At 39.9% G+C, this 18,862-nt stretch overlaps 1 protein-coding gene across 4 annotated transcripts in view; it reads right to left on the reverse strand.

Annotated features, from left to right (window-relative positions):
* Window positions 1–12,975: 12,975 nt before the first annotated feature.
* VWA3B (von Willebrand factor A domain containing 3B) overlaps window positions 12,976–18,862 on the reverse strand; it is a 73,595-nt gene continuing 67,708 nt past the window's right edge. For all 4 annotated transcript variants that reach the window (XM_071813607.1, XM_071813605.1, XM_071813602.1 and 1 more), the window contains 3 exons: window positions 18,308–18,445; window positions 17,673–17,770; window positions 12,976–13,546 (listed from right to left, as the gene is read on the reverse strand). In XM_071813607.1, coding sequence (XP_071669708.1) covers window positions 13,273–13,546; window positions 17,673–17,770; window positions 18,308–18,445 — 510 coding nt within the window. In that variant the 3' untranslated portion in view covers window positions 12,976–13,272. The remainder of the gene's footprint in view (window positions 13,547–17,672; window positions 17,771–18,307; window positions 18,446–18,862) is intronic.

The raw sequence follows: 18,862 nt of genomic DNA on the forward strand, positions 1-18,862 counted from the left end.
CTCTGAAAGACACATTTCATGCACCCAGAAAATCTGCAGAAATAAAGAGACTTAAACTGGGCTTCAGACACTTTTGTAATGCTGCTGAAAGACTGGCGAGGAGAGCTCAGCAGTTTCTTCTGCCTCTTCCATTGCCATGTAGCTGTCTTTCATGGAGAAGAACTAAAAGTCCTTTTGGTTTTAGCACTCTTCTCCCAGTGACAATTTCGTTCTAGGGTTTCTCACTTGCCTTGGCCTTATAGTTAAGTATAGGCTGATCAGTACATAAACAGCTGGTGAATGGTGTGTGCCTGTAATTCAGAGGTAGGCAAGCCCAGATGTCTGGTTTACATGGCAATTCAGAGTTTGATAACTCATTCACATGGACTCTTTAAACACAAGACAGAGGAGCGCCTGCTCCAAAATAAAAAACTTCTGAAATGTGAGCAATCACTATTCACAACAGAACTCCGTCCAACTTTCACAGCCATGCCAAATAAAAATATAGCATAAAAAATAAGAAAACCATCTTTACTGACTTCTGATTGCCAGTCTAAGGCTCCAACATTCCATAGCATCAAAGTGGGATCAGGCCATTCTTGGCACTGCACGAATTGCATATATTTTCAAAAATAAATCCCAAAGTAGTATCCTACATCAAAACTATTGCAAAGTAACATTGCTGCATGTTATTTTTTCTGAAAGATGGGCAAGGTAGGTGAGGTGACTAACTCACTGCTGCACTGGTTTCAAAGAATAACCAAAATAAAATAGAACAGCATGCTAGAAATCAATGTACCACAGAGAAGTCAATGGCTACATTTTGTTTATACATAATGTGCAGAAGTGAACAGCAGAGGGTGTTAGCTTAAAGGAAAACTTGAGTGAACTGTATGGAATATGTCCTGTTTGCTACAATTCACAACAAAAAAAAAACCAGGTCCTGGGAAGCACAGCTGTGGCTCAGTGTACATGGCACTAGGGAACCTGCCCATCGTTTTCTTCAAGACCAAAGTGAAGACATAGAAGAATTGTGAACAAACCCCTCTGCCCACCTCAAATCTTACTCCACAAATTCTTCATGTCCAAAGAGGGTCCAACTAGCATGGCTGGGCTTTTTTTGTCCTTTCATATCATAATGATTCAGTAGGGCACGCTGAGGCTTTAGTTGAGCTCAGACAGCCGGCATGGTCCTCGGTGCCAGGAGGGGCTTTGCCAAGCGGGGCCTGACCAGAGCTTGGAGCTGGATCCTCATGGGTTCTGGGCACTGGATACAGGGCATCACACCCTCAAGTCACTCACCCTCACAAGGCGCCCTGGGCCAAAGTTTTACACATTTACTTACACTTTTTTGTGGGGTTGTCAGGGGCAGCAGCCACTTAAATCAGCAAGAAACAAGCATTTTTGAATGTCTCTGTTAAGTGTCTGTCACCTTGATGCGCCCCATGCAACTGCACACAAATAGTGCTCTCATAGGAGGGAAGTGCCCTTTCTCATTTGCTTTGCCGCCCTGACGGGAGAAAAGAGCCATAGGGGCTTCTTTCTTCCACTAGCAAAGTACTGTTTGAACACACACGAAAGGCAAACTTGTCAAGTACAAAAGCAGGCTGGCAAAGGCAAATGGCACTGACAGGGCCTGAAACTCCATGCACAGCTGAACACACCTGTAGGTTGCAATAGATTAAAAAAGGTGCTATTTCCTCAGCCAGGAAGCCTTTCTCCAGCTAAAAGATCTGGCTTTGCCATCAGCAAGTTTCAGAATGGTAGTTATGTTAATGTTTTTTATGTCATTTATGACTATTGTTTAGACTTGAATGATTTTTCAATGTACCTTGCAGAATGGATAAATGTTCTTTTGATGACTTTCCAAGCAGCAGCTCAGAAAACCTTTTTAGTGAGATTTTTTTTGTGGCATGCCTTGCTGTCAGTAGGTATGCCTTTGTTTCCTAAAGCTTTCTAAGACCAAAATGATTTCTTCCACTCTTCACATAATCAAGCAGATATAAATGGTAAAGGATATAAATGGACAAACCTAAGCCCCTCCTGCAGTGTTCACCAGAGGGAATGACTTCACTGACAGGGCTCAGTGCTATTTCAGGTGCTGTGGATTATCTCACCCAGCATCTAGCAGCCAGACCCAATGAGCCTTCCATAAGTCCCAGGTCATATACCCCAGCCTGAAACAGATGTCTTGAAGACCCTTAGCTATCTCAGATAGCACTGGACAGACATATCCAGGCAGCTGGACTTCATCCTGTTCGTTTCAATTCTGTGTCTCTGAAGAGAGAAAAGTAGAGAGAGATTTTTGAAGTTCCTTAATTTATTTAGACTTCCTCAGGAAGCATATTTGTGGTTGAATTTTCCTCCAGCTCAGCTAATTTATTATAGATGCTAAATCTGTACCCTGGCCACACATGTACTCCTCACCAAGTGCTTACGTTTAGATTTCAGCTCCCAGGTGAAAATTGTGAAGCATGGGTCTTACCATTGACTTGGCCAACTTTCTTTTGTACATTTTAGTTCGTAAAAACCCATATAGGTGACAAATGAGACACGTTTTAAAAGTACTATATACTCATAAGCACCAGATGAATATTATGATAATTAACTAAAATCATGTGCGTTGGTGTCTCAAGTGCCTGTAACAAAAAAACCCTAAATTTTTCTGGGGCCACTGCTGGAAAGATAAAAAATTGCAGTGCCATTGAGTTCAGTACTATAGATCTTGCACTTCTACAAGCCCTCGTAGAAGTACTCATAATCTAATTCAAGAAAAAAAAAAAGGCAAACCAGTAATAGTTGTGCATGTAGATACAATGTGTAATAAAATAAACCTTTTTTTTATTACAGACTCCACCTGACCTACAACATAAGTATTCTCAGATCTGTCTTTGCCAGTTTCTGTGAAGGAGTGGACCTGACCTCTCTGCGTCTCCCTGACTTCTTTGAAGTTAAAAAGTGCTTGCCAAAGCACCTGTAAACCACGTATGCACACATATATACAGGAACAAAAATAACAAACCAAAACAAACCTGTATGCACACATACATAAAAGAACAAAAGTTTCAGTGGGAGACACAGTCAGTGGTGGGAGGTGAGGAATATTGTGTTCAGCGCTCTGGCATGCTGTGAACTTAAAGGCTTCTGCACTCAAATTGGACAGGTTATGGTTAAAACTGGGCAGACCTTTATTTGAATGCGTTGATCTCCTTTTTAAGCAATACTGAGTGGATAGGCTTGGAAAAAGGGAGAAAAATGGACCATGAGGCACCTGTTTGTCATTAGGAAAAATCCTCTTGATGGACCAGGTTCCACTCCACACAAAGTGTCCCACATTTGTAGGAGGAAGGACACCCAAAATCCTCACAGCCTACAGAGACTGTAGGGGCTGTGCCCTCATGTGCCATTTAGAAAGCCTACACTCTTAAGCTTCTCCCTTGGGAGTAACCCATTTCTCTGTGGTGGTAAAATCCGCAGTCTCCTGCTGCTCTTAAACCCAGAATTAAGCAGAAGATCCGTGGTATGAAAAGGAGAAAGAAGAGGCAAATAAATTTAATTTTGTCAAGGAAAACATGAAAAAAGTCTACACGTAGCTTTCGTTCTCAGGATGAAAGCACACAGTGAGAGCATGGAACTGCTCTTTGATCACAAGGGTTGGCAGAGCTGCATGGGACAGGCAAGCACAGCACCACTTGCCCCAGCCATCGCTAACATGGCTAAATGCATTAAGCCATATATTTAATTAGGAGAACAAACAGACCAACATTCAGCTCCTGGCACTGCAGGCATACTCACAATGTAATTGTCTGAAAACAGATTTTTAAATTCACATGCTAAAAAATATTTAAGCACTCGATACCAAGCTGTTAAGTTGAAATGTCACCTGCTGTTTGGCAAGGAAGGGTCTGAGTTTCCTTCGTCGGTAAAGCAGCTGCATGAAAGAAAGATTGATGGTAAACCTTGGCAGGAATTTTCTTGCAAAAGATTTTTTTCTGTTGATGTAACTCTTACACCCGTCTTGAAGTGAACGGAAAACTGGTCAGTAAGTACCCAAACATACTTCTGCTCAGAAAAAATGGATATTAAAAAAAAATACTGAAAGGTACAACACGGCCTGCCTTGGTGTCTAGTCTGCCACCATTCTATGAGTTATCGGATCCAACAGCATCTTACCTTTTTATGGACAACTCAGATTCAGTATCCATGAACTCCTAGCATAACAATGCCTATAAAAACTTGCCTAGCCCCTGTATTTTGTATGCTTATTTGTATATTTATATTCTTTAATATTTTGCATGCCTAACGAGGGCAAAGCTCTTTCAGTTCAAGGTGACTTTCATGTTAGATCAATGAAAACAACAGGGAAGAATAAACAGGCAGCATCTGTGGGTGGTAAATGAATATGTGAAAAGACTTTCAGAACAAAGCCAGGTTCTGCAGACAGGCAGAGAAGATGAAAGATGTGAAGAATAGTAGAAAGAAAACAAAACATTTTCAGCTATATTCGCCATCTGTATTCACTACATTGCCTGAATTCACTACCCACACATACTTCCTGGTAAGAGGTTTGGTTTTCTTGGTAAAGGGTTTGCTGGACACTGCAATATGTTTCACTGGAAACACTCAAGGCCAGACTGGATGGGGCTTGGAGCAACCTGATCTATTTGAGAGTGTCCCTGGTCATGGCAGGGGGTTGGACTAGATGACCTTTAAAGGTCCCTTCCAACCCGAACTATTCTGTGATTCTATGATTCTGTGACTCCATGAGTCTATTCTATTAACAGTTCGGGCCAGCGCAGCACCTGGAGCACAGGTAGTGGCACTGCTCACCACATATGGTACCAGCTGCCACTTCAAGTTGATGCCAACAGGACAATCCAAGGAGGATGTAATATTAGTGATTTAATCTGAGGAAAACACTGAGCTTGAAAAATCAGCACCCACAAGTATTTATTACTTACTGCTGACCTGGATTTTGTTTTCAAGCACAAGCAACCGAGCTTTGCCTTAAGTCTGAGCCTACTAGCAGCTGTGTAATTGTACTAGTGCCAGGTGGATCCCAAACCAATGCAGGCTGCTTATTGCCAGGGCTCTGAACTCAAAATATGTTCTAGGGTTAGGGAAAGCTTGGCTGGAGCTTGTGAGCTCCTGGGAACAAAGCTTGGTGCAGGTTTGAATAAATCCATTCTGTTCTGGATCTTTACAGCAAAACCAGGGAAGATCTGCCAGACTGTTCAGGTTAGCCTTGAGATTTAGAGCTCAGCTGAGCCTGAAACTCACAGCTTACCTCAGGGGAACTAAAGGTGTTGGAATTAGCCACAGCCCTAAAATCAAAAGGTTTCCATCTAACCCTGCTTTAGCCACTGTGGTGGAATTCAATTACAGTAATTACTTTTTTTAAACTACTGGAACTGAGGACAACAGTCCCAATGCAATGTCACAGAAGAACCGCTTGGATGCTGAAGGATAGATATATCAATGAGATAAAAGGCAAGCTCTAGGAAGAAAGAAAAAAGCTGCCTTGGGAAATGAGGCCCTGTAATACATCACCACACTTTTTTTTATGCCAAGCCATACAATGGTTGCCTGGAAAACCTTGTATACCTGTCCATAACCATTTCTCTCCAGATGAAAGGCTGTTTCCAGAGGAAAAAGACGAGCACCCTAAGGAAAAGTTCCAAAATATCCCGGTTTCCCTAAAAACTATATCATCTCCTGTCCTAAATCTCCATCCCTCTTTGATCTTCTTTCCTCTCTGCTGGAGACAAACAACATAAACCAAAGATGAGATGTGCAGGGATCTCTAGTCTCCACATCACTATCTGACATAAAGAAAAGTCAGCTTACAATCAGAAAACTAGGCTCAAGATCAGTGCATGCAGGTGGCTGTGACAATATGTCCTCAGTTTCTCAACACCCTGCCCACAAAAGCCTCAGATCACAAAAAATGATGTGGAAAACAGAAGCAGAGATGCAGCTGTATGGATGCCACAGGGCTCAGCTCTGAGTTACTTGGGGAGGAAACTGTCTGGAGCAGGGAATGCCACTGCAGATGGACAATTAACTCTGCTAAACCTGCTAAGGACTTTCAGTGGAAGGGAACTTTCAACTGTCAGTGCCGAGGCCTCAGTATTATGAGTTGGTTGGAGTGGGAAAAGAACTGGGCAAAAAGCTGGTGTTCAGTTTATGTCACATGTGTGTTTGTATTTGTTTGCTTTTAACCTTTTATTTCAACCCTGTAATTAGGAGACGAGGCTTACAATGTGCTGAACTCAACCATCACACAGTTTTGCCCTCCAGCATGTTTTCCATTAAATTGGAACCTGGGCACTACTGAGCCAGTTTGAGGTATGTCTCTCCAGAAGCAGCAAGGCTTCCTCAGCAATCCTCATCTCATGACTTGGTTAGGGCCAGCACTTGCTTAGGGCTGTTGGCCTGGCTGCAGGGCCAGTGTGGGGAGGACTGGAGAAAAGGAGGCTGAGGGGAGACCTTATCACTCTGCAACTACCTGACAGGAGGTTGTAGCATGGAGGGGGTTGGTCTCTTCTCCCAATTAGTAAGTGATAGGACAAGAGGAAATGGCTGCCAGTTGTGCCAGGGGAGGTGTAAATTGAGTATTAGGAAACATTTCTTCACAAAAAGGGGTTGTCAGGCATTGGAACAGGCTGCCCAGGGATGTGGTGGAGTCACCATCCCTGGAGGGGTTTAAAAGATGTGTAGATGAGGTTCTTAGGGACATGGTTTAGTGCTAGAGTTAGGTTATGATTGGATTCAATGATCTAAAGGGTCACTTCCAACCAAAATAATTCTATGATTCTGTGACTGACATTGCTAAGTGCTCCATTTTGAAGAGTAGCCAGCATAAACCTGCACCCGTTCCTGCCCAGTATCCCCTTTCCCAGGACAAGCAACTCACAGCTGTGAGGAAAACCTCAGGTTTGATGGTAATACTCTCCGTTTATCAACAGGAGGTGGTTACAGGTGGACCCAGATGCACTTGGAGCACTGTGAATGTGTGGTTACAAGCAGTTATGTGATCTTGCGCAGTGTAATTTGTCACAGGACCGAGCCCTTTGCAGCCCAGCTGTATTTACACAGCAGTCAAGTTCACAGTGTTCTCACTGGGCAAGAAAGGAATCATAGAGTCATTTACGTCAGAAAAGACTTTAAGATCATCGAGTCCCACCATAAAGAAACAGCCATGGAGGAAAAGGCCCTTTGCATACCTGTGCAGATTGAGTCAATGCTTCCTATACAAACCTTTTTTTCCATGAAGCTTCCCTTTACATGGAAGATAAGACACCGATCTGATTTCATGTTTCCACAACTGAGTAGGAGGTTACTGATGACTTTCTAAAAAAATGCAAATTCAAAAGCTTTTCCACTTCCTCCAGTTCTATCAGCTGGTCTCATAAAAGCCTTTACACTCATTTTTTCTTCTACCCTTGCTTCCCTTGGACCTTAGGAGTTTCATCGTCACCCTACCAATGTGACAGCTAGTTCACAGGTATTCTCTTCCTCCACTTTTCTTTTGCTCAATGGAGAAGTCCAGTATAAAGTATCTTTTCTTACCTTCTTGTGCAGCACCAATTAATGCGTGTAATGCTGAATGCCAGGGGCTGAGTCCCAAGCCCTGCGGTCCAGAGTTTGATCCAGGATGACAAATACAGGTAGGGTGAATATGAGGTTTTTTTTTGGTTGGTTGGTTGGTTGGTTGTTTTTTTGTTTGTTTGTTTTGTAAGCTATCTTTCTTGACAGAACCAGAAATTAGGCTGTCCTTGTCAAGCTCAGCCATCTGGCAAATCTAATTGGAAACTTCATCTTGGTGACAGAGCACTATAGTAATTGTTGACTCCTTAAAACACATCAGTGGAAAGAAGCAAGCATATGAAAACATCACCTGTACGTCTGCATCACAGCGTGGAATTCAGGACAGAGCTCATGTTGTGCAAACGGACCAACAGGAGTGTTTGAATGAAAAGAATAAATCATCCTGACAATTCCCAGGCTTGATGCAAAGCAACGCAACAAAACATTTAACCAAATTCAGGCAGGAAAAAAGTCTTGTGGGCTGCAGTAGGGAAAATTAATAAATGTTATCCCATGACAGGTGCTTCTTGAGGTCAGACTGCTCACCCATAAAGGAATGGTGAAATGGATCCTTAATAACATGTGAAAGGGGAACTCATTAATCACCATCCATATCTCTATAATATATCAGTCTTTAAACATAGCTTGTCTAAAGGCTCAAGAGTGATGGATGATCACCCTTTATGCAGCAGCAGAATTCACCATTTAGACTACCTGTGCTGCCAATTTTGATCCTGCACTTGGTTAACGTTCCTGTTTGTATTTCTCACTAATTTGTATTGTAGCTGGTGGAATACTAAGGTAACTTCAGCCATTTTTTTTCAGAAAGACCTTTGGTGGGAGCTGAGCATTGCACAGTGTTTGGGGCGTCTTCTGTTCATTGCTCTGTTTCTTTCAGGTTTCAGGGGAAAGAAAAAGTCAGGGTTCCCACCATGCTACCATGGTTACATTGTGCTAAGTGAAATATTTAGTGTGTGCTGCATGAAACAAAGATCCCTCACTTAAAGAATCGCTTCCTCACTGTTATTCTAAACACACAAACACACAGAAAAACCATAAAAGCAGCAATATGGTAAAACACCTGAGCTCCAGCCAACCCCGACTTAGAAAAACCTTTCTTGAGCAGAGGAAATATTGTCTCTATTTCTGTCCCACTCATTTTGCCCCTGATGGAAATTATTTCCCCACGTATCTATGCAAAATCCTCCCTCACAACATGCAGAAATCTCTGCTCAGCTCCAGGGGTGTCCTTGGTTCACTTTATCACTGGCTCTTGTCAGGGCCCTAAGAGTCCCTGGGTACAGCAAGCACAGCACCCCTACCACCGCAACTGGAAATCTGCAGTGACCGTGTTACACTCTGGGTATCCAGAAGAGGCAGGAGGAACAGACCTCATCTTATAAGGTAAAATTGTTTCTATTCCTATTTGTTTAATCATGCAGCAACCTTTAATACTTGCTACTTTGCTCAGAAAGATATATGGAACGTAATAATAAGGTTTTATTAATCTAAGAATATTCTTCACCTGAGAAAGATATCTAAAAAGGGAAGAATCGAAGTCTAGAGGACATAATAAAGGAAAAGCCCTGAGATATTACTGCTACATCAAAGCAGAGTATCCTAGCAGTCAAACCCAGTCATAAATGTGTCGTGTATTTGTAACATACACACACACACACACAAACAGGTCTGTGATTAAATTGGCTGCCGTAGAAGATGGAATTCACCAAATGTAAGCGTACTACTTGGTTGCAATATCTACATATTTATGCATTAGTTGGCCACCTTCTGTTTCTATTTGGTTAAGCATATCTTTTTAACTCCACTTTACTTCAAATGTAAAGATGAATACATACATCTGCCTAGAAATTGCATACGTATCTAAACTTAAGCTTGCAATAAGTTTTAATGTCTGTTCACCTTGATATGCCAAAAATATTAAGAAGCAGTCTTCACCTTCTTAACAGAAAGCCCTAGACAACCATACAATTGTGTCACTACATTCACAAGTCCTTGAGTTGAGGTGAGGATCGTCAGTGCTAAACACACTACATCCCCCCACTACTGTGTGTCATTTCCAATGTTGTGTCTTGGACAGTGATTATCACATAACATTTGTTAGAGAAAACAAAACTTTACTTGTTTTTTGGTTTTGTTTGTTTGTTTGTTTTCTTTACTGGATTCAGTCACCTGTCTGTTATTTGGGAGCTAAGAGTAGAGATGCTCCTAAATGTGTCTAAGTGCAATTCCTGCTTTCATTTATAATGCCGTAACAATGAAGCAACTCCTCTGCCTTCAGAGTAGCACAGGCTTTATATCAAATGTCACAGAGAAGAATTCAGTCCTTGGTCTAAGTGTGTGTTGCCAAGCGGTCAGTCTTCAAGGGCAAAGTACCTCATATGTGTTCTCAGGGGACAGTCCTCATCAGTGCTGATGGACAGCTTAGGACAGACAAACATAAAAGTCAGCACAAGTGGAAAACTGGGCAGGATCCCTGCAGGAGGTCTTCCCAGATGCCTTACAGACCGCATCTGTGAAAAAGGGGTTTTGGAAAAAGGCATTTTGCAAGGAAAGACCCACAGTTAATAAATCAAACAGGCCTACTGTAAACAAAGGATACTCAAGACAAATACAATTTTCCATTCTCTCTTCTAATATTGATACTTTTCAGCAACAGAACTGAATCTCTGATGTTGTTTTTGTTTCATTACCTTTTTCTAAGCTTGTAGCTGTTGTTATTCCCATGCCAACCGTTCTTCTTACTCTTCTTCAGGAATCACCTTCTGGTTCCTGCTGGGGACAGGACACCAAGCTACATGGGCATTTGTCTAACTCAGTGCTTACCTTCTCTGGTTTGCTATTGGCAATATTGTGTCACTGGAAAGTCACTTTTTACAATCACATCAAATGAGAACACAAACTACTAGGCACCCTCCTGGCACAAAACGATGACAATCATAATGAATGAATGGGAAAAGACCAGAAGCAGGAGGAAAATACGAAAGAGACTAAAATAGGAAGAAACAAAGTAAACAAAATTGTGTACTCTATTTTGCTTCATATATTTCTTTAGGGGGGATTTTTGGCTTTAAATGATCATATAAGAAACACTCATGTAGCAGAAAACAAAACTGAGGGTGGCATCTGAAAAATAAATATATGATACATTAGGGTGGGGAAGCAAAAGCACAGATTGAGTACACAGAGAGTATAAGTACGATCAATTTTCAGAATGCTGATCATCCACAGCTACCACTGAAAACTTTGAAGCTGAGGGTTTAAAAATCAAAACTGTGCCTTTGAAAATAGTCTTATAAATGCACAACATCAGCACTTAGATGCACAAAAGGAACATTCTGATTCTTCTTGGGCAACCTGAGAGACAGGAATCTGGAGTTCACCTGTGTGAGGTTGAGGAAATTTCTTGACTGTATCCTAAAAGCTGACGGTATTTGTCTGCAGCACAGAAACATTGCTGGACTGAAAAACTGAAAGGAATTGTGGCTGTACTGCTACCTTGAATAAAATGAGAGATGCACGGTTAAATGAGTGTTCCACATCACACACGATTCACAAACTGTTTATTTTCTTTACCCAACACATGTGCTCTCTATGTACCTTCCCAACATGTTGAAGAAAAACCTTCTGGTCTTGCTTCCAGAATCTGGACAGAATTGCCCTTCCTCTCCCTCAGACACCCCACCACATGCCTCCTACACCAGTGGAACTGCACTTCTGTCCCTTCTATGTCTCCATGTTTCATTCTTGACGAGGAAAAAGACAGGAATTTTAACACACTTTCCTCTTTGGATGAGCAGACAACCCTGACAGAAGAATCATTCTGGCCAAGTTGTAACATGCTATAAATGGAAAAACAAAAGCTAAATCTGGAGGCTGTTGAGGAGCCCTTAACAACACACAGCTGCAGTAAGTAACAGATGCAAGCATAGCTGAATGGACATCAACTGCTTATTAAACAAGCCGTGACCAGCAGATGGGAACACTGCTTTATTATGACAGCCTTCTCCAAATGCTGAATGAACTCTCTGGAAAATGAGACTAGGAAACAAGTGGGTGCTACAAATGTGAAATCCTACTGTGGGAAATCCAGCCAACTCACTAGATTGCCAGGTGCCACAGCTGTTAAACATTGAACCCAATTCAGAGCAACTAGATTTGCCACAGAAAAGGATAGAAAATGATCATTTTCAAAGGTCTCCCATGTATCCCATATCAGCAGTTACAGTAATTATCAGTGTAATTGCTTCAGATCACATCTCAATATAAATTAAAAAGGATACTTGGGCTGTCTTAGCTATGACTTGCTAACGCACCAGGCAATGCAGTCTATTACTGTATATCATACCTGTGCTTACCTCTGAATTGTTTTCTGATTTAGTTTTTTACTAGATCACAATTTTGGAAAATCAATAAGGAAATCATGTGAAATGAATGTTGAATTTAAGCATTCTAGAGCAGAGAGGAGACTTGAAAGACAGGGAGAAGAATTTTTCTATAGAAAGAAATACATGGTTTTTAAAGTATCTATAAAAACAGTTATTGTAATAACCAATCAACAAGTATTATTTGAGTTATCTAGATAAAGAATCATTAGCCCACTAACAGTGAACAGGAATTTGCCAGGACTTCATTCACTCTCTTCTAAACTTACAGAGCTATCTAACAAACTAAGAGCAACAAGCATACACATTAGAATAATAATGTGTTAAATATAATAGTTCTGGAATAAATAAGACAAGGTTACACATCACAATAATGAAGCTAATATACTCTAAATAACTAACACAATTATTGAATCTTATTCACTTCTGTTAACATTGTTTCCCTGAGTAGGAACAAAAGGAGTGGGTTGTTGATGTCTCCTAACAATCAGGAATAGCTGAGTACAAATGAAACCACAAACATTCAAAAATTCTCCATTAATTCATACAGGACCCATCACTCTGTGGATATATATAAGGCTTCAAGGAAATATAAGGACTCATCAACCACTTACATAAGAGCCAGGTAGCTGAATCCACATTATCTTGGAGAGCACAAAAATCCATCTCTATATTAAGTGATGCTTATTCAAGTTTAGGAGAACTTACTTCCTCATATAATAGACGACTGTATACATGAAGCCAGCAGAACCATAGGAAAAGTGTTGATTAACACATGGAGTAGTTACAAAATACAGCCCAATCAGATTATTTAAAAAATAAATATGTACCTGGAGAGTTCATAAGAAGTGACAAGACAAATCTCTGGAAAGGTAGGCAGATCTTTAAGGATGTTTTCTATGGAGCACAAGAGTTCTCAGTCCCCAGGTGTAATAAATTGGGTAAGGAAATGTTCACAATATAGACATGCCTTTAATCTAACAAGTAACAAACAGCAGAAGGATTGGAATATGTATTCTTTTTATTAGCAGGCACAGAGATTGGTGTTACTGCATCTTACTGCAGCTACAAATGTTAGGGAAATTAAGATAGTGTATGCTGGAACATGCTTTATTCAGTTCTCCCCTTTGCTGTGGAAACACATGATGAGATTGATCAGTGTGAAGAATGGTTTTCAAAGGAGGTGAAAGAACCTCGTCACACAGGACATGGGAAAGCAGGCTGGTGTAACACCCAGAAATTTAGAAACCTGGTTTCTTGTGTGGTGATTAACTGAAGGCTCATCAGATCTGTTTAATCCCTAATATTTATAATTTTCCAGAGCTACTTCTTTACTGCCAAATTCTTCTCCATTACTAGGCAGTGAATTTCTTCCTCTCCGTTTTACTTCCCTTCTGGAGACAACCAAAGGATCATAACAGCCCAGTGTCTTCTCCCTGGGATGTCTTTTGTCTTCTGCTCTCCAATTCTTTTTCTTTTTTCCCCTGTCTTCTTTCACAATACTTTTATTTGCTGCTTCTCCTTCATCTTCCACACATGAGTGAGGATTGGGCCTTGTGGTCTCTCTGTGTAGGCTGGAAAATCAGATCAGGAAATGCACTATGCTAAAAGCACGCATATCATGCACTATTTTGAATCCTTTTTTACATGACATAGATTTCACCTTTTCCCAGATCTCACAGTACTGACAAGAGAAAGACTTACCACACTCTTGACCATTTGACAGGGCTATAAATATCTTACAATTCAGTTTCTCTTCTATTTATAAATAAGTAAAGAATAGCCTAAAACAGGCCTCTGGCCCCTAATTCCGTCTACCTCTTATGACTCCACAAAGGATTTGGGCAATAATGCTCTTTTATGGTGTGGGCCCAGAGCACATAGCGTTTTATTTTGCACGTGGAATTTGGTAGTTATATTTGAAGAGTTCTACCACAATTATTTCTTTCCGCTGTGATGGCACTCCAAACACATGCCACCATCTGATATTAAAGTTATGAGAGCTATATTAGTACCTCTAAAGTTCAGTGAATTGAACATGACCCCTAGCACACACCACATTAAACATCAAAGACAATCTCAGAGGACCCAGAGCTGAAGAGTTAGCCAACCATTGTAATACATCTACGTGCACTGTGGACTCACTGTCAACAGGGGAGCCTGGTTTATGCCTTTTATTTCTTTCCCTTTCTTCTACAGGACTTAGCACACAAGGATTGTCTCTTTTTGAACTCTTAAAAGTGTATTGCATTCAAACTTTTTGTTTCCTTTCTGACTAAATCATGCTTCTAGTTTCTTTGTTTCTATCAACAATGTCAGCATGTTCTCATTAGATCTGTGCACACCCATGAGCAATATGCTGCACTGTTCCCCTCTGGTAAGTATGACATGAGAGGTAAGTATCTCTTTTAGAATATAATAAATATAAAGCTCCAGTGGAAAGCACACTTCCATGCCCTCTAAAAGGTAAGGGCTCTAATGGAAACTCCAACTAACTGTGAGCTGGAAAACTGCTATAGCATTGCTAATATTAGTAACTGATGTGTAACTAATGAAATACAGTTGTTTAGTGGCTTTGAATGTACACCTTCTCATAAAAACAATCATTCAACACAACATGGCAGTTACACAAAGAAACAAATATAAAGTAAAATCATGGCCAGTGCCAGCTTTTCATGATGCAGCCACTGAGTCAATGTAGCCAATGCCCAGCAAGAAAGCAATGAGATTTCACTTTACAAGTATGTGACTTTACAAAGAACTCAAAACTTTGCTGGGAATGTTACAAGCACCTGACGAACATTCTGAATTAGTAAGTGCATTTTAAGGGACTGTATACTCAAATCTCATAAAGCAATTTACTGTAGAAAGTTATAGATCCAAGAAGTAGGAAACTTAAGACTCATAAATATAAAAGCTCTATAGCCTCAGGCTTCCATCATTATTTTTTCCAAAGGAGACTAAAAATTCAGCAGAACTAGATATGACACATAATGTGGAAAAAGATGGAGAGAAATGTATTGCAGTAGATTATAAAGCTGAGAATGTGCAAAAGAAGGTACTGTGATTCTGGCAGCGAATCATGGAATATTGTGGATCAGTAGTGATCACCAAGGTTTTTATTGGCACACCAGTGTACTTCATCTGGGTACCTGGGAGTTAGGTGTATGTTGCCTCTATGCTAAAAATCACTATTTATGTAATTTATGCAATGCCAACAGACAATTCTGGGAATCCCAAAAGCTCAAATATGTCTAGTTCAGGGCTGTAAGTGAGTATCTAGTTGAGAGTCTCAGTTTCAGATGCTTAGATCTCTTTGTCATTTCTTATTGGATGCTTTACACTTTTCACTGCACTCGGCACTGTAAATCTCGACCTTCAATATACATCCATGGAGCCAAAGCACCTAAATGCCACTCTCAGAGCTGCCAAATGCTCAAGTGTTGCTGCTTTGAGTCTGACAATGTCTCTTTGCTTGTCTGGGCCTGGGTGTCTTTAAAAAACACTAGCAATCAGAAAGCATTTGAAATAATAACATTTGGAGGCACTTCTCATGTTCCATTAATTTGAGGAAAATTTGAATACTGCTATCCTCAAAAATACAGACATTTTGCAGAAAAAAACATTCTCATTTCAAATATGGTGGTTTGTTTCTAAAATCTACAACTGCTGTGAGAAAAAAGAGAAATGATGTAGTGAAAACTTCAGACCTTAAAACAACTGTAAGACATGGGTGTACAATCATTATGCTTGCAATATTTATGCTCTATTCCAGGCCATGCTAAAAAAATGTTTTAGTTTGTTTTAAAAGGGATACAATGAACGCCTTAACTGAGAATCCATTATTTTGTGCTGTGGCAACAATATTGTTTTGAATATTTTATTTGGATTCCATTAATTTAATTTAAATCATCTGCTATACAAACTGGCCAGTGCATTTACAACAGATCAGTGTTTACTAGCTGTAAACACTATATAGAAATTCACAATTAATATGACTTGAATATGCAGTTTCCAGTACTTTTTTACCTAGAGATCTGCCAGATTTGATATCACTATTAAATTTTATATTAAAGCACTCAGTCATGAAAGAAAGTGTTTAGAATGGAAGCCATTCTTATTTCTTATGCATTGAGTCACATCTTTTCTTAATCAGCTACCTCATTTATAATATAATCCAACTCAGTGGAAGGGAAAGACTTCCACTGATTTTGCTGGAACTCAGCTCAATTATATACCTGCCTTTTTTCAACTGATTGTATGTATTAAGTAGGAAACCATGGTCTTCAGGTGAACTTTTCTGTGAAAAGAGGTAACCATCATGTAGGTGATCTGGCCTGGATGCATTTCCAGATCTGGAATTCTGCTCAATAAAGTGGGGGCATTCATTTGTTTATGTGCTGGGGCTGCAAACTGGCAGAAGAGCAAGTTTCAAACTGTGCTGGAATCACTCCTATAAAATGTGTGGGAAACAGGGCTTAAACCAGTGCTGCTTGTTGTTCCATCATTCTCAGGGAATCCATTAATTGGCCCACAACTGGAACCCTCGCCCATAATTTTTACATGTAATCTTTAACACTGATCTTCATGTTAGAACATTCCAATAAAAATGGAGAAATTCTAACACTGCCTTTAAAAGTGGGATTTGTCCTGTTCATGCAACCTCTTGGGAAAAAATCTCCCATGATGGAGATTATACCATCCTTTGGCAGCATTGCCTGTACTATGTTGACATACACGGAAGAGGAAACCTTTCAGTTTAGGATCCCTATGGAATGTCAAGGCAGATGGAAGATTCAAAACAAAAGCATATGTTTTCTCACACCAAATGTGAAAGTGTGCAGCTCCTTCTGGGAAAAGGCTATGGATGATAAACGTTTACACGTGTTCAAAAAGTAACTGCGCAAATTCATGGAAGAAAAAATCCATCAAGGCTGTTTAATACACAGGCTTCATTTCTGCTTCTGAAAATCCTTAAATCACAGATTGGTGGAGTTTGGGAATGTACTCTGAAGAAATGTCCCTAGATGATTGTTCTGTTCATATTCTACTTGCTGAGATCTGTTGTTGCTACCTGTTAGAGATTGTTGGTCCTCTGAAGGTCATCAAAATCCAATGTTATTTCCAATGGATTAAACTAGAGCTTAATACAGGATATAAAATTAACCCACAATCACTTGGAATCACTGCATGATCGGCACACACTTCACACCAGAAAAATGTTATGTCTGCTGTTGTAAGTTCTGCAGAATTTAAATTGTGGCTTGTGTTCATCCTTACATGCGCTCTCCCCATCATTCCCCAGATTTAAGCCCAGCAGAAAATTCACTATCTTGGAAACAACTTGTGATTTAATGTATAGCTTTATAGTTCAATAAATACCTTAAAAGAAAAACAAAGTCTACAACAAATAGAAACTCCCCTTCATGTTTCAGCAATCCTCTAACATCTTCATGGGGCTAAGTTTCAAACCATCACATCCCATCAATGTTTCCAGATAATAATGTTGCCAGATAATAAAACGTTAGGACAGACAGTTAATGCTCTTCTGATTGACATGATTGTGGGTCAAATGACTTGATTGCATGTGTAGAGGAAGCCAGCTACATACAGAAATCTGGCAGCATAGTTTAACCCAAAGTGCAACATTTAGGATTCATGCAAAATAAGTTTTATATTTTTAGGTTCAAGCACACTCACGTCATATAATCCACCATCTGCGCCATTCTTATGTACCGACAGGAGAAGGCATACTTCATTTGGCTGATTTTAATAAGCCCACTTCTTACACAGTGTTCCTGCAATAATACAATCAACATTCATCTAATTTAAATCTAAATCCCAGAAACTATGAAGATACATATGTATAAAAAGCCAACTGTTTAATGAAACTGTAATCAGCCTCTAAATAATGAAGATAAAAGTTTCAAGTACAAAGTACCATTTCTTAATATGCATCATGAAACATGCAGTATAATTATCATAATGGCTTACAAACAAAAAACCAAACATAACAAAATGAATTTAAGACTATACTAACTGTGATAAAGCTCCTTATGTTTCTCATTTTACCAGCACGGAGCTTGTGAAAGTCACCAAAGGGATTATAGAGGAAAGAACAGAGTATGATTTAAGAATAAATTATCCTACAGAATTTCTTAGGTCATGTCTGTTACATGAGCCCTATTTCATTGAGCCCTGAAATATTATTTACTTTGGTTAGCTGGAGACAGGCATTGGGACAGTGAGCTCATTAGACTGGAAAATTATATCTGCCTCATTAGAACAATGGTGATACCATTGCCAAATTGGTATCATCTTTTAGGTTTACTTACTTTCTTGTTGTTGAACAGCAGAACCGTGTAGAGTTTGTCACCCATTTCCACCCTCTTTGGTGTTGCTATGACAATGGCAGGTGCATAAAACTCATTGCCTGTTAGCATCCCAGTTCTGGCAAAGACATAGTCTCCAACCTGCACATCAGGAAAGCAGCAGTTTGCAAGAACTGTGTAGCTTGTCAGTTTTACAAGACACTAAAGGTAAATAGATATTTTTACATAAATCATCATTCTAACATGTTCCCGTGCATTATTTTTTCTTTAAAAGACAATAACTTGGTTGTTGCGTGTAAGGATCACTCACAATTTCCACCGAATCAGGGAGAGAACACATAGTGAAAACAAAGGGCAGAGCCCCACTAAATGTATAAGGGCTCAACTAGCAAGTCACACTCAATAAGGAAACTCATACAACTCTATGTTCCCTTGGATTTTGTGCAAATTTGTTTTTAATAAGCTTTTAAACCAACATTGGGAATTTTAGAGAAGTCCAGATGTACCTGACTTATATAAAATGATTTTTAAAATGAACGCAGAAGTCACCATTTTCTA

This window comes from Patagioenas fasciata, chromosome 1 (assembly GCF_037038585.1).
Source record: "Patagioenas fasciata isolate bPatFas1 chromosome 1, bPatFas1.hap1, whole genome shotgun sequence".
Lineage (NCBI taxonomy): Eukaryota > Metazoa > Chordata > Aves > Columbiformes > Columbidae > Patagioenas > Patagioenas fasciata.